This window comes from Perca flavescens, chromosome 15, assembly GCF_004354835.1.
Source record: "Perca flavescens isolate YP-PL-M2 chromosome 15, PFLA_1.0, whole genome shotgun sequence".
NCBI lineage: Eukaryota > Metazoa > Chordata > Actinopteri > Perciformes > Percidae > Perca > Perca flavescens.
The window spans coordinates 23238667-23253595 of NC_041345.1; the positions used below are offsets into that span (position 1 = coordinate 23238667).

The following is a 14929-nucleotide window of genomic DNA, read 5'->3' on the forward strand; positions in this document are numbered from 1 at the left end:
GAATAACAATATAGTTAGTTGACAATATAATTACTGATGCATTAAAGTGTTCATGACTTGAATGTTGCAGTTGGTAAAACTGGAGTTAAAGTACTACTTTATTTACTGCATCGTATTATCTTACTTAATCCATAATAAAACATCATCATTTATTATTTGATTTATATTTTGTAATAATCTCAACATTAAAAAGTAGTCAAAAGTAGCTAGTAACAAATGTCAGAGAAATGTAGTGGAGTGGAAGTATAAAGTAGCAGAAAATTCAAAATTGTACTTAAATACAGTATATACTTCAGTAAATGTACTTAGATCCCAGCACTGCACGTCTTACATTACCTCTCTAACGTGTTTAAGAGAGATAGAGTGAAGTCTATTGCATTGTTTTCAGAGACCACCATATTCCTTTATTTATATTCCATTCCATATTCATTTTCTTGTTGCTGCTCTGAGGCAAAATGTAAACATATTGCAAAATTTGCAAAGTATAATGTTTGCAACTAAATCTCCAAGACAGGTTGCATACACTTCTATGTCTGGTTTTAAGTAAAGTAAAGAGTGTAAGTAAGTAAATAACACCAATATACATATAACAAATACTATATCTTGACAGCTTTTCTGTTCACATTGTAATTAAACATAATAGAGATTTTTTTATTTTGTTTATTTCATTAACCAGAGCAAGGAAAAAGGTTTAGGCCTACTCTGAAATACATTTATCAATACAACATTTGATTTACCAGGCAGAATAAGTCCTTATCATTCCTGCTGTGATCAAAAAACGAACAAAACATGTTTCCATGTAAAACAAAAATGTATTTAGGATAAATTCATGAAATAATAAAGGCAGATAGAACATTTTCATTAAAAAATAAGTGACAGTCAAGTCTTAAAGTTTCAAGTTTTATCATATATAACATATCCTTACATTGTGCAGTAAAATGCTTTGTTCAGTGCTTGACCTAAAAAATACAACCAAAATACAATATACATAAATGTTTTCTTGAACGCATCATAAAGTCTGCGGTCCCTTTAAATCGGATCTTGTCCTCCTCCGGTGAGCCACGTCATCACAAGTCACAACAAACATGGCGACGCTCTGCACCTACACGGCTTCTCTGGCTGTGTTTGCGTTCATTGCGGCGCTTTTAATTGCGTTTTATACCGCAGGTTCAGGTGTAACGTGGTCGGTTGTGTCTCTGACTGTTGTTACCGTACTGGTGTCACTGTGGTTGTGGAGTTTGAGGCGGCGGAACGGCGGTACAGACCGGCGGATGTGTGTGCTTGTGTTGGGGGATATCGGTCGCAGCCCTCGGATGCAGTATCACGCTCTGTCCCTCAGCAAGCACGGATATAACGTTACCTTTGTCGGGTTTTTAGGTAAGAATGAAGTTTCATACTGTCATTTATACATTCATCTAATTCCCTAACAAACTTCACCTCATGCTGTTCATCAATAAGCGTCACTTTTTACAGTGTCACAACAAGGTAGGGAAGTAGAAGTATAAAGTAGCATCAAATGGAAATGCTCAAGTTAAGTACAAGTATGTCTGTACGGTGGGACTCTTGCCAAATAATCGGGCACTAGCTGCATCAATACTTTAAAGGAACACGCCGACTTATTGGGAATTTAGCTTATTCACCGTATCCCCCAGAGTAAGACAAGTCGATACATACCCTTCTCATCTCCGTGCGTGCTGTAACGCTGTCTGACGGTTCCAGCATTAGCTTAGCCTAGCACAGATCCTGCAGGTAACTGGTTCCAACTAGCCTACTGCTCCGAATTGTGACAAAAGTGACAAAATAACGCTAACATGTTCCTATTTACATGTTGTGATTTGTATAGTCACAGCGTGTACAAAAAACAACGTAACATGAGACACAGCCATCTTCTAACAGTAAACAAACCGGGAACTATATTCTCAGACAGGCTTGCTGCGAGCATATCACTCCGTCCAAGTACTATATTCTTCCGCCTGAGAATATAGTTCCCGGTTTGTTTACTGTTAGAAGATGGCTGTGTCTCATATTACGTTGTTTTTTTGTACACGCTGTGACTCTATAAATCACAACATGTAAATAGGAACATGTTGGCGTTATTTTGTCACTTATTCGGAGCAGTAGGATTGCTGGAACCATTCACCTGTATGTTCTGTGATGGCCTGATGCCGCTGGAGCCGTCAGACAGCATTACAGCACACACGGAGATGAGAAGGATATGTATCGACTTGTCTAACTCTGGGGGTTACGGTGAATAAGCTAAATTCCCAATAAGTCGGCGTGTTCCTTTTTAAATTTCTCATTCCTCGAGCTGAGCAGTAGCCTGACAAGCCAGACCCACATACAGATGTAGGGTCTGGGAACTCACCATTGACGGAGCTCGATCCGAGGGGCGGGATAAACGGTTGTCTTTCAAATTCCCTCTGCACGTAATAGGATAGCGCTACAACCAGGCAGAGCAACAAAGAAGGTAGCGGAGCTAGTTGATAGATTAAATTTTTGCCGTATCCGGTCGGCAAAACTCCGAACACATCTTCCTTTTTTAAGAATGATTTCTGTGCCGTTCTTTGTTCTTTTATCAAAGAAAAGCTTAACTCCAAGTCTTCCAATAGTCCGCTGTTCCCAGCAGCAGCAGCCATAAGCCCCGCCCACCGACTCTATACACAATGTGATTGGCCTGACCAAAATTTGGTTTTTGCAGCTTGAAAGTCAACGGAGAGTGCCTAGACCCCCCCTGGCTGCCAAATAAATTTGCTGCCACTAGGGTAGTCTAGATTTCTAGGCTAGCTGAGCAGCGCATAAATAATAAAAGCGATCATTAATGCAGAAGTCCACACAAATCCTGCATCAGTTGAGTTGTAAAAGTCATGTATTCTTTTCTCATTTTAGATACCAAACCTCATCAAGACGTGCTGAGAGAGGAGAAAATAAGGATAGTGCCCATAATAGAAGTGAAAGGTGTTCGAGGTAACTGGAAACACGGTATTACTCTCACTGTTGGGGATTTTTCCATGGGTAATGAAAAATTACAAAAAAATGATTAAGTCGTTTTCACAAAGGGCTTTGTTGCTTCTACTTTTCCAGTGGGACCAAAAGTCCTCACGTATGTGACAAAGGTGATCCTTCAGTGTCTACAGCTCCTGCATGTGCTGCTGAAGATGGAAACCCAGTCTCATATACTGATGCAGGTATATGTTCAGCTTGCATCTATAATAAATTGAATTTATATAGGGCTTTTCACGATCTCAAAGTCGCTTGCATCTATAGATGGATGGACTGCATTTGAAAATTAACTAGCAGGCACTTTTTTTTGTTGCCTTTTTATAAATAAATAAATGTATGATCCAAACTGTGAGTACTTAGGGGTCATATACCAGTATTTTTATTAAATTCAGATTTTATATTTTGTCCTATTTACTACAAATCCACTTCAGATTAATTATAGTGCATATATCCAATAAGTAACTTCTAACGTAATACTTTTATTAAGTGACTGTAACTCTGCTCCTGATAATGTCTGTGTTTGTATCCCAGAATCCCCCGGGCCTGCCCAGCATTGCAGTGGCTTGGCTTGTGTGCGTCCTGCGTGGCAGCAGATTCGTCATCGACTGGCACAACTACGGCTACACCGTCATGGCTCTGAGCCACGGCCAGACACACCCACTGGTCCGACTGGCAAAGTGGTGAGTGCTGGGAGGCGGATGTTGGCACTTTACTGTTTAGTTTTTAGATAGATTAATAATTACTAGGGTCTAGGCTTTACAGAAGCCAGTCTGTGGTTTCTGGGCTGTTATCTTGAGATCACAAATTAATTTTATTGAGATGAATTATAGATGTGTGGTGCTGTGGTCCTTGTGTTGCCAAGTCTACAAGAAAACATATTCTTGAACTTTTATATGTTAAATAATTTCTGGGTGTCTAACGTGTTGATTATGGCCCAATAAGTCACAAAATACTCTGACAGTGAATTTTCTTCTTCCAGGTATGAACACTTCTTCGGTCCTCTGGCCACTCACAACCTGTGTGTTACCAATGCAATGAAGGTTGACTTGCAGAAAAACTGGGGCATCAAGTATGATGTGTTTTGCACTTATCATAAATATAACAAAATAAAGTTCTGAAGGCTCACTAGCTCACTAATGTCCCTGATGAAAAGTTCAGACTTAGTAAATATCCCCCATAGGGACAATTTAGCTTTGAGTCTCACCAGTAATGGAGCTAAAAGTTTGTCCCATCTGGGGACACAGTTAATTTCATGGCGATTGGATTTAAACATGAGCTGGAAGATAAAACCCTGCTATACCTTTCAGCCCAATTATTTTAACTGTATGAAGGGAAGTGAAAAGTGACCGTTTTGACGGTTTGCAGGGCAACGACTCTGTACGACAGACCTGCCTCCATCTTCAGAGAGACTCCACTGAAGCTGCAGCACGAGCTCTTCATGAGACTGGCCGAGACGTATCCTCAGTTCCAGAGCAAAGAGTGAGAAACCCTACAGGAGCATTTCACGTCCGTTTCTAAGAGTGCCACAGAGGCATTTTGTCCAGGAAACATTATATACAAATATATGTAGACATTTTCTCTCTTTGTGTATCTTCCTCTCTGCTGGATTGATGTTAATATAATTTATGTTTGTTATCAACAATAAATGCTTTGTTCAAAGCCACAGAGGTTTATTTCAAACTTCAGTCCAGATCTCCAAGTTTCCAAAGACCAGAACATACAGTATAAGACCCTGGTGTAGCTGCACCACACTGGTTTACCCTGAAGAGCACACACTGCCATGACTCACCTGCTGTGTGTCTTTCAGGTCTGAGGAGGTGGAGGGGACAGTTTTCTCAGTTTGTGACCTCGCTGGAGACACTGTGACGTTGAGGACGGAGCGACCGGCGCTGCTGCTCAGCAGCACCAGCTGGACAGGTGAGAGGATGAGGAGGAGGAGGAGGCTTTCAGAGTGTTATGGAAAAGCTCAGGAGCAGCACAACTCATTTCACATATGTGAAGAAGATTCTAGAGATGTTAACGAATTACACAGGAGCATTTAATGAACACTCGAATTGAGGAGAGAATTAAGCAGGTGGTACAGTTTAACCACGACGTGTTGTTGTGCATTGCATCCCAGTTCTCTGAAGTACCAGTCTTCCTGAAGGTGTATTCAAACTCATGCTGGAGGCGTTAACATTTAGCTTAACCTTTTAAGGTAAACAAAGATATTGCAGGCGCCTAAACATGTTAAAGCCTAGTTCAGCCTCTCTCTCTGGGAAGTATGCTGAAGCGTGGCAGGCCCACCGACCTCCAAAAGGAGACCGTCATGAAACAAAACATCCACTTATCTTACAGCTGTTTACACTCCTTGAATCTGTAGAGAGACAGACCTAATTCTACATGACCAGGTTTGGTTATTAGAGACTGGCTGAATATTCTCTGTGACCTATGAATGACCTGAGGCCTGTACTACGAAGCAGGATCAACACGCCCTGGATTTCTTTCAGTTACCCGGCTTCACTAACCTAACAACCGCAATCCCGCACAATCTGTGTCACAACGGTGGTTAACAACTAGTTTAATCAACTCAGGGTTTCCCAGTCCAGCGATGCGCGCGTTCACATTAAAGAGGCGGTGTTTGCACAGCACGACCAATCGCAAACAACTACCAGAGCCGCATATTTTACATAAGAAGAGCAAACTATAATTCTACATAAATATGAAGAACACAGACACAGTTTTACATATGAATACCCTCGCTGCTTTCTAAAACAGGAGGTAAAGCTGGCAAAAAAAAGCCAACGCTGTAGATGCGTAAATCACAACGCTTATCAATATCACTTCCCCATCAGTCAGGACCAAGATCTGATCATAATTACACTTGTGCTTTCCATAAACTGTCGTTGCTTTAACCTATTATTTCAGTTGCAACCCTGGCAGTGGTAAGCGATTGTGAGACAAATAAAAAATATAAAAGCATAATTCAAGCAACACACGGCTAAGAATCCGACAAATAGCCGATATGTAATTCCCTCCGCTGAAAATTTATATCTTTCATAAAAATACCCATCAGGGAATGTTAACGGGGTTGTTGGTCTCTAAATGTTTTCACTTTTCTGAGCACCCCTCTCTTTTCTCCGCGCACCGAGCTCCACCAGAACGGTGACGCCGTTATCAGTCGAGTATTGATTGGTCGGTAGGCGGTGCTTTTACACCGGTTGATCTCTAATCTCCAACATAACCTGCTCCCGAGCAAGTTAGGTGTTCAGCATTAGTTACCACGGTGATTGAACCCGGTAACAAGTGATCCACCTTCATGATACACAAAACCCTGGGTTGAACCTGAAGTTAGCTCGTTAATGCCAAATCTTGTTTGGTAGTACAGGCCTCTGATGTTGTCTAAGCCTTTCCTTTAGTCTCATCACACCTCAACATGGTGTTTCCTGGAAATTCCACCACAAAAAGGACTTACTGAATCAACCTGCATCTCGTGTATCATTTAGATGAGCTATAAATCGATTGTCGTGATGAAAAACTTTCAGTTTGGTATTTATTTTTCCATATAACAAAGTTATTTTTTTTACTGTAGAAAAGAGAATGATACCACTGATTGTCAAAGGTGTGGATTCATTTTTAGTAGCAGTCTGCACACTACAACCAGCAGGGTTGGATATTTTCTTTTAACTGTATGCACATTAGGGTGCCATTTTGCAGAAAAACTGACAATGAAGTATGATGTGACCAAAATATTACAAGTCACTAAAATCTGTTATCACATCAGATATGTGTTTTCCTGCAATTTTTCCAATATGCAGTGCTGCAAGTTTTGTATGACGGGACATCCAGTTGTAGTAATAATATATATTTGTTCCTCTTTAAAGAAAGGCTATGGTTACAGTAGAAGTTAAAAATCATGCCAGAAAAGGAAGCTAACCGAGATATGGCAGGAAACTTGGTGTGTAGTTTTGGTGTCTGATGAAAGGCACTGTGACAAAGTTTTTGGATTTCAACAGTTTTAAATTTTTTTCAAACAACAAAAAATGAGGATGACTGCAACTAAAAACTCCAAGACCAGTTGCATACACTTCTGATGAATAGTTTTTAGTTTGGTATTTATTAATATATCTGTGGTCGTGTGTCAGAAAGTGTTTATTAGAACAGAACCAAACATGGTTTGTTTCTGCGCTGTGTGAATAAACCATTTCACTGTTTTCTGATATTTTTCTGATTTGATGAATTAATAATGAAAATAATTAAATTTGAATGTGTCACTGTCGGTATGTTTCTAATCAAACAAATGTTCCTTCTCTCCACAGAGGATGAAGACTTCTCCATCCTGCTGACGGCTCTTGAAGGTACGAGAATTTCCCTTCTGGACTGTGAATGGGTTCCACGCTGGTGGAGTACTCTAACAATACCAGTGGCCGGGTTGGCTCTGTGGGTAGAGCAGCCGTATACTTGGAGGTTTATGCCTCTACTTCTGGGTACCTATACAAATACATAATCATTTATTAGTTGTATATATGTTGTATCAGTAATCTGAATCTGGAAAGTAACTTATGTTTTTAAAGGTCCCATGACATGGTGCTCTTTGGATGCTTTTATGTAGACCTTAGTGGCCTTGACCAACTGCCACTTTGCTCATTTGAAAACCATGATGTCTCTCTCTCTCTCTCTCATGGGTGGGCCAAATTCTCTGGGCGGACAAAGCAGAGAGAGGGGAGGTAACCTTGCTTGATTCCAGATCGGCCCATCTGAGCTTTCATTTTCTCAAAAGCAGAGCAGGATACCCAGGGCTCGGTTTACACCTATCACCATGTCTAGCCACTGGGGGACCATAAGCAGGCTGGGGGAACTCATATTAATGTTAAAAAACCTCAAAGTGACATTTTCATGCCAATAAATGTAGTGGAGTAGAAAGTACCATTTCCCTCTGAGATGTAAGTAGTGGAGTAGAAGTATGAAGGAGCATAAAATGGAAATACTCAAGTAAAGTACCTCCAAATTTGTACTTGAGTCAATGTACTTAGTTACTTTCCACCACTAACTTGTCTCCTGTTTGTTCTCAACAGAGTACGAAGGTTTCATTGAAGGAGGAGCTTCCTTACCATCTTTAGTCTGTGTGATCACAGGTAACCCTCTGCTGCCTCACTGTTTGTCCATGTCTCATTTCAATAAAGTTTTAGTTTACGTGTGTGTGTGTGTGTGTGTGTGTGTGTGTGTGTGTGTGTGTTTGCGTGTGTGTGTGTGCGCACAGGTAAAGGTCCCCAGAAGGAATACTACAGGAAGTTGATTGACTCTCTGCATTTGGAGCATGTGAAGATCTGCACTCCCTGGCTGGAGGCAGAAGACTATCCGGTCTTGTTAGGTAAGAATTGATAAACATTAGGGACTCACTGTGGGTGCTTTCAACCCCTCTCAGAGCTGCATCTCTTTACGTAAATGTGGAGGCAATTTGACACGTCAGGCTCATGTCCCAGCAATCTGACACGACCAAAGTCTGAGCTGTCTGAGGGAACGTCGTTGGAACATTGGGAAGTACGACGATCCAACTTGAGGGGGCGTTCACGTGAATTTACCCGGTCAATAATTTGTGTATGTGCCCTGTGATAAGCTAAAAAGAAGGAAAAAAAACCTTAAAGCTGGCAGTGAACGCTACAAGATGTTTACACTGGAAAGAGCACAGTTAAACATGTTATTGTATGGTTGTGTGTTTGTGTCGCCAGGTTCAGCTGATCTGGGCGTTTGTCTCCACAAGTCCTCCAGCGGTCTGGATCTCCCCATGAAGGTGGTGGACATGTTCGGCTGCTGCCTGCCCGTCTGCGCCATCCACTTCAACTGGTGAGCTCCATCCAGGCTGCTTTTAGATTTTACATACAAAAACACCGAGCATGAGCACCATGAATACTGCAGACTGGAAAAGACGCTTACAGAGCTCTAGACTTTTAGGCCTTTGTTTTTGTTTTAATTTAGGAGAGTCCATTTGTTGTACTGTGTCCTCCGGCTCAGATTTCTGAAGTCAGTTATCATACTGTTATAGCCGGTAGAATTGAGTTGTTGACATTCACATTGCTGCATTTTTAGCAGATGATTTATGAAAGATTTGAATCAAAGAAATTCAAAAATAAACTCAACGGCTCAGACAACCTGTTAAATTGTTACTGAATACTGAAATGGGTTTCCAAGCTAAACGGGGACAGTTTCTTTTCTTTTGTCCTCAGTTTACACGAGCTGGTGAAGCACGAGGAGAACGGACTGATCTTCAGAGACTCTCGGGAGCTCGCAGAGCAGCTCAAGGTAAGGGGAATACCTGCAAAACCCCAAAATACACACCCACGAACATGAACTGCTGGCTCATGTTGAGGAACGACAACGCTTCACTTCTGGGTAGGATTTAATTCTGGGTTTTCAACAGAGGTATACAACAAAGAGTATATACTGGGCCCAGGCAATTGTAGCACTTTTTCTTTTTTTTTTTTTTTTTTTTCATTGCTTGAGCTTCATTTAAATGATGTTGATTTGTCTTTGTGTGTTTCCAGTCTCTCCTGTCAGACTTTCCCGGTTCAGGCGGCAGACTGGGAGTGTTCAGGAGGAACCTCCGCACCAGCAGAGGGCAGCGCTGGGACGACAACTGGGACCACAACGTCCTGCCTCTGATCTCTGCTCCGTGATGGGACGCAAAATTACCCGCCCTACGAAGCAGCTTGATCGATTGGGGTTAGGCATTTCACCTCGAGTGGTGAAGGTTAGGATAGCCGATTGGTCAGGGGATAGGACCTGTACAAATCGGGTTACGTTGCCTTGCGTAATCATGGACGCCTGACTAATAGTAGCTATTGAAGGGCGGCTTAGCGTGGCCATAGTGGGCGGGAAAAAATATCGCTGATGGGACACCAGAGTGGGACTTTAATGACCAAAATGTGTTAACGGGGATGAACGGCAGAGTAGTCGTGTTAGAATATTTGGGATGAAAGACAGTAGGTGCATCTTTTGTTTTAATGTCTTGTAACACAAAGGTTGAGGATTCTTTGGATAATTTGACTAATGCCCAGGTGAGAAACTCTTCACCTGTAAGTAAAAACAGTTTCATTCCAGCGCTTTTTTTTTTTCCTCCTTAAGAGCACTTGAATGTATAAAAAAGGAGACTTTGATACGATGTACATTTGTAAATAAAATCTTTATTGTGCTAGAGTTGTCACCTGTACAGTTTAATCATTTCTATAGCAGAGACTCTCTTGTAAGGAAACACGTGGCTGACGGCTCCTGTCATCACACGATGGCTGATTCCTGCTTCTTCTGTCAAAAGGAAACATTCAGTCAGTTAACAGGTAACGGCATCCCAAACGTGTCAATAAGTAGAAATAAAACAGCAGCCTCATCCATAAAGACCGGCAGGTTTGGATTCCCTTTTTAAGAGCAGAACTAAGACCGACTTTACTCAGACAGATCTTCAGAAATCTCTTACCGAGCTGCTGCTTAAAGCCGCCGTATGTCTCCTGGTTCCTTATGGTGGAGCAGATGAAGACTTCAGGAGACGAAACCCTCAGGATCTTGGACAGCAGCTTCACCAGACTCTCTGCAACATCTGGGTCATACACCACATCTGCACCACAGGGAAGAAACCACCGCATCATGCATGCATGACAATGTAGTCTTGCATTGCCAGATAAGGCATGGATACCCGACCCGAGGCCGACGGTACCCGCCGGGCCGGGCCGGGTTCGGACAGATATTTAGAAATGATGGTCGGGGTCGGGTCGGGCTCGGTCACATCAGCGTGATAAGGCATTTGTTGTAAAATGGTGCTGTGGCTCCTTTTTAAGACAGCTCAGTGCGTGTGGGTTAGTGTGTGTGTGGTAAGTGGGCAGAAGAGAGATGGAGAAAGAGGAAGCAGACGTTTTCTAGATGCAACCGGAGCAGAGTTAGTGGTTATTCATGTTAAAACGTCGGCCCTGGAGGTAACGAGTGTCACCTGGTTTTCTGATCGCGGTCAGAAATGAAGCGATCAGGAAAGGTTAACACGTTGAACATTTTAACAGCTGATTAACGCGCACTTATTGCCCCGTGTGCGCTGATGCGCTCATCTGTTGACATTTCCGAATGCCTTCCTACAGTTGCTTAATAAAAAAGGGCTTTCCACACAAACAAACGTAGCCTACATGTGTCATTAGTATGAGGGGAAAAAAGATGAGATTTTAACTGTGTCGGGCTCTGACACAAATTTCTTCATGTCGGTCGTGCTCGGGCCAGGTTAGGACACGGCTCTGTCGGACGCGGGCCGGGCTCAGACAGAAAAAGTCGGCCCGATCCGGACTCTACCAGACCTTCCTCCGCAGCGCTGCAGAGGAAGGTCTGGCTAGTCCACACGCAGCATTCCGAGATGGGGAGATAAACGTACTCTGGTTTATTGGCATTTCTTTAAACCAATCCCACACACATGACGGTGCCTCTGCAAAATAGCCTCGGGAAGGAACTTGTTTGGGTGGAACACGTGTACGTCCAAAAGTTGTTTTACTCGTGCAACAGAAAACTCAGATTGGACAGATAGTCTAGCTAGCTGTCTGGATTTACCCTGCAGAGATCTGAGGAGCAGTTCACCATAGTCCTCAGAAATCCACCAGAGTTTAGAACGCCAACACAAAGAGAGGGGAAAGTGACGGGACATCCGGCCTAAAAAGAGTGACATCCGGCGGAATTTCCGGCAGCACCTGAACAATCCCGGAATTGGAACGTCGTGGATATGGACTAGACTGACTGAGGCAGGCGGCTGACTGTACAGGTTGTTCTTTGTGGAGTTTACAAGGCTGACCTGCAGCAACGACCGTGTCAGCCCCGATCTGTCTGATGTGTTCCTCTGTCGCTGTCGCCCAGTCCATCTCCTCCACACTGTGCTCGCTCAGACCGTTGAGCCGGACGTTGTCTCTCAGTTTCTGCAGGACTCTGGGGTGACAGTCGCTGAAGACGTATCTGTTGGGGCTGCAGGAGCGACAGATGGTGATGCCGGTCAACCCAACACCGCTGCCCAGCTCCAGAATGGTCCTGCAGACCGGAGAAGAGGAGAGGGACATATTAACAAAGAGTTGAGGGATGCAGTCATAAAGAAGAAAGAAGAAATTGGGTCTCTTTTTTTTTTCATTTTTATTAAATACAATACTTTCTTTCTTTCATAGCTGAAGTTGTTCTGGTGGTGGTTTTAGGGGTACCTGCCAGTGAAGGCCTGCCGGTGATCCAGAGCCCACTCTGCCAGGTAGAGAGCGGCCTCCCAGGTCACCAAGCCGGTGGTCCCCTCTGAGATCAAAGCTACGTTTTCCAGCAGGCTGACAGCATCACCGCTGGGCTGCAGGACAAAACAACCAGATGTTAAAGTCAGGAGGGATGGCATTCATGTCTTGTCTTGACGACATTTTGGATCCCCGGGTTAGAACTTAACCAGTGATGTCCTGTTGATAGTCATTTGTCTTTTAATAAAGCTCAGTGTCATGATACAGCTTTAAGAAAGACTGACAAAAGTCCCCCTGTGTGAGGAAATACACCTCTGTGTTTATTTCCTGGCTGTGAATGAGGAGTTTGGTACCAGTAAGTAGCTCTTGTAGCACTCGGTCGTGTCTTCGGCTCCCACCACTTCAGCCAGAACGTCATACAGCTCGTCAAGAGGATCGCAGCCTGCAGCTTCCTCCTGGGCACAGATCACACAAGAGGAACTACGTCACATTTGTGAAGGGCTGGGCAATATATCAAAATAAATCAATATCGTGATATGAGACTAAATGATATCTTAGATTTTGGATATTGTAATATTCAATTCAATTTTATTTATAGTATCAAATCATAACAGAGTTATCTCAAGATACTTTACAGATAGAGTAGGTCTAGACCACACTCTATAATTTACAATTTACAAAGCCCCAACAATTACAGTAATTCCCTCAAGAGCAAGCATTATAAATGGCTATTGCGACAGTGGCGAGGAAAAACTCCCTCTTGGGAAGAAACCTCGGCAGACCCAGACTCTTGGTAGGCGGTGTCTGACGGGGCCGGCTGGGGGTGTGAAGGCAATAATAGTCGCAATATTGAATATGACAAGTGTTGGGCTGGACTATGAAATATCCCCGACTACATAAGGACAACCAGCAGTGCTTGGGGTAATGTCTGCATCGCTCCAAGATGAACTGATCACTTTTTATGCACGCTTTGAGATTTACTCCCCGGCTCTGGAAGAACAAAAGACCCAGAACCGCTGCCCACTAGTTATATCCTAGTTCAGCATTCAACACCATTAATTAATGCTAAAGTTGCATGTCAACATGCTAGCGTTAGCACGTAAGCAAACGTTAAAGAAATAATTGGGCATTTTGGGAATTATGTGCATTTGCTTTCTAGCAGAGAGTTTTGTACATTTAACAGAAAAAAAGAATATCTATTAATCGAGAACTTAATTAGAAGATTGATTGATAATGAAAGTATTAATCGTTAGTTGTAGCCATAAATAACTGAAAGTTATAAATTCAATTGAGTTCTTTTAAGAAAGTTTCTCTGGAAATCAACAACTGCTTTTCAACTAAACTAATAGTCTCAGAATTCCTATAATTAGTCCCAAATGTCATTATTTCCTGGAAACTTTAAAGATATTATTAAGAAAGTATTAGGAACTAATGTAAGCGTTGTATATGAATGTTGTTCCGAGACAGACTGACAGACCACCCACCCGTCTGATGAGCTCAGAGAGGAACAGCTTCCTGTATCTAAACGATGGTGGAAACTTCCGGCACAAAGAGTGAAGACACGTCTGTCAAAAACACAAAACACACGTTGTTTATTTTATTGATAACTGATTAGAAGACTATGAACGGTGGGTGTGCATGCTGACTTACCTGTTTTAGGATGTCTGAAATCAGGTTTGATGATTTGTTGCTTTCAAGATCTTTTTCTAAAAACTGAAAAGTAGAACTTATCAGTTAGAAACTACAGTACGAACTGGTTTGAAGCCTTAAATGAGGTGTATTTTTTAATGTTAGTGTTAAAATTAGTTTCAGAATTAAGAAAAATTAAATTCAAATTAATAAATTGTTCTCAATAATTTGACTGTCTCTCAGAATTCGTCTTTTTTTATCAGCCTTTTGACTCTTGTATTAAAATAAAAGAAATCTTCCACTATTTACTTTATATATTTAACAGATTATCAATAAACAGATATTGATACTTATGTTACATGTATTTATATTTTCTCAACTTTGAATTTTTATCCTTTCTCTAATTCTTATTTTAAAAATGATTCTAATTATTATGAATCATTCACGTGTTTTTTTCAGTACATCATTAAGAGTATACCACCCTGCATTTCACTATACATACTGTTTGTGTATGTGACAAATACAACATTTTATTCAAGCCACTCTTATTTCAAATTTTATTCAACCTTGGGTCCCTGATGTCCACAGTCTCTTTGCAAACTGGACTGCAGTTTAAACAGAAGAATGTTGAAGTTATTTGTTTAAAATCCGACCTTTTTTCCCCCAAACTTTGCAAAAGAGTCCGCTAATTTGTGAAATACTTATATATGTTGTGTTTTATTCTGACAGGGAGCACGTCTACCACTTAGCAAGAAATCAAGGATCGACCTATGTTATACCATCTATGGAATTAGACATTTCTGAATGTGTTTGTAGAGTGACATTCGCTTTAAATTATGCATGGAGGTGGGCTAAAATACTTTGCTAGCACGTAGCCATACTCACGGTCCAGGGAAATGAAACCAGGCGACTCATGGCAAAAAAAGACACTTGAAAGTCCCGTAAAATATCCGTCTTATTTACTCTTTTACTGTCTGAGGCTTGGTTCTGCTCTGAATGTTCCATGTTCAACGTGTTCACATTGACATATGATATAAAAGCGTGTTCACTGTTTACTTCCCGCTTACCCACAAGGCAATGCTATAATTTGTCGCTAG

At 41.8% G+C, this 14929-nt stretch overlaps 2 protein-coding genes across 4 annotated transcripts; one reads left to right on the forward strand and one right to left on the reverse strand.

Annotated features, from left to right (window-relative positions):
- The first annotated feature begins 1064 nt into the window (after positions 1-1064).
- alg1 (ALG1 chitobiosyldiphosphodolichol beta-mannosyltransferase) lies at positions 1065-10173 on the forward strand. Of its 2 annotated transcripts, none has more exons than XM_028600605.1 (13): positions 1065-1377; positions 2887-2979; positions 3082-3185; positions 3532-3680; positions 3980-4069; positions 4366-4479; positions 4808-4917; positions 7299-7337; positions 8055-8114; positions 8240-8350; positions 8709-8823; positions 9204-9279; positions 9522-10173. In XM_028600605.1, exons 1-13 carry the CDS (start codon positions 1086-1088, stop codon positions 9651-9653), a joined length of 1485 nt encoding a protein of 494 aa, XP_028456406.1. In that variant the 5' UTR covers positions 1065-1085; the 3' UTR covers positions 9654-10173. The 2 variants fall into 2 exon arrangements, with proteins under 2 accessions (XP_028456406.1, XP_028456407.1); XM_028600606.1 differs by having other exon boundaries at positions 2887-2964.
- On the reverse strand, positions 10141-14919 carry eef2kmt (eukaryotic elongation factor 2 lysine methyltransferase). Of its 2 annotated transcripts, none has more exons than XM_028600609.1 (8): positions 14718-14919; positions 13854-13916; positions 13688-13768; positions 12557-12658; positions 12186-12319; positions 11792-12021; positions 10448-10585; positions 10141-10275 (listed from the first exon to the last, which is right to left on the reverse strand). In XM_028600609.1, the coding sequence occupies exons 1-8, from the start codon at positions 14835-14837 to the stop codon at positions 10178-10180; spliced, it is 966 nt and encodes a 321-aa protein (XP_028456410.1). In that variant the 5' UTR covers positions 14838-14919; the 3' UTR covers positions 10141-10177. The 2 variants fall into 2 exon arrangements, with proteins under 2 accessions (XP_028456410.1, XP_028456408.1); XM_028600607.1 differs by having other exon boundaries at positions 10141-10278.
- Between the last annotated feature and the right edge of the window lie 10 nt (positions 14920-14929).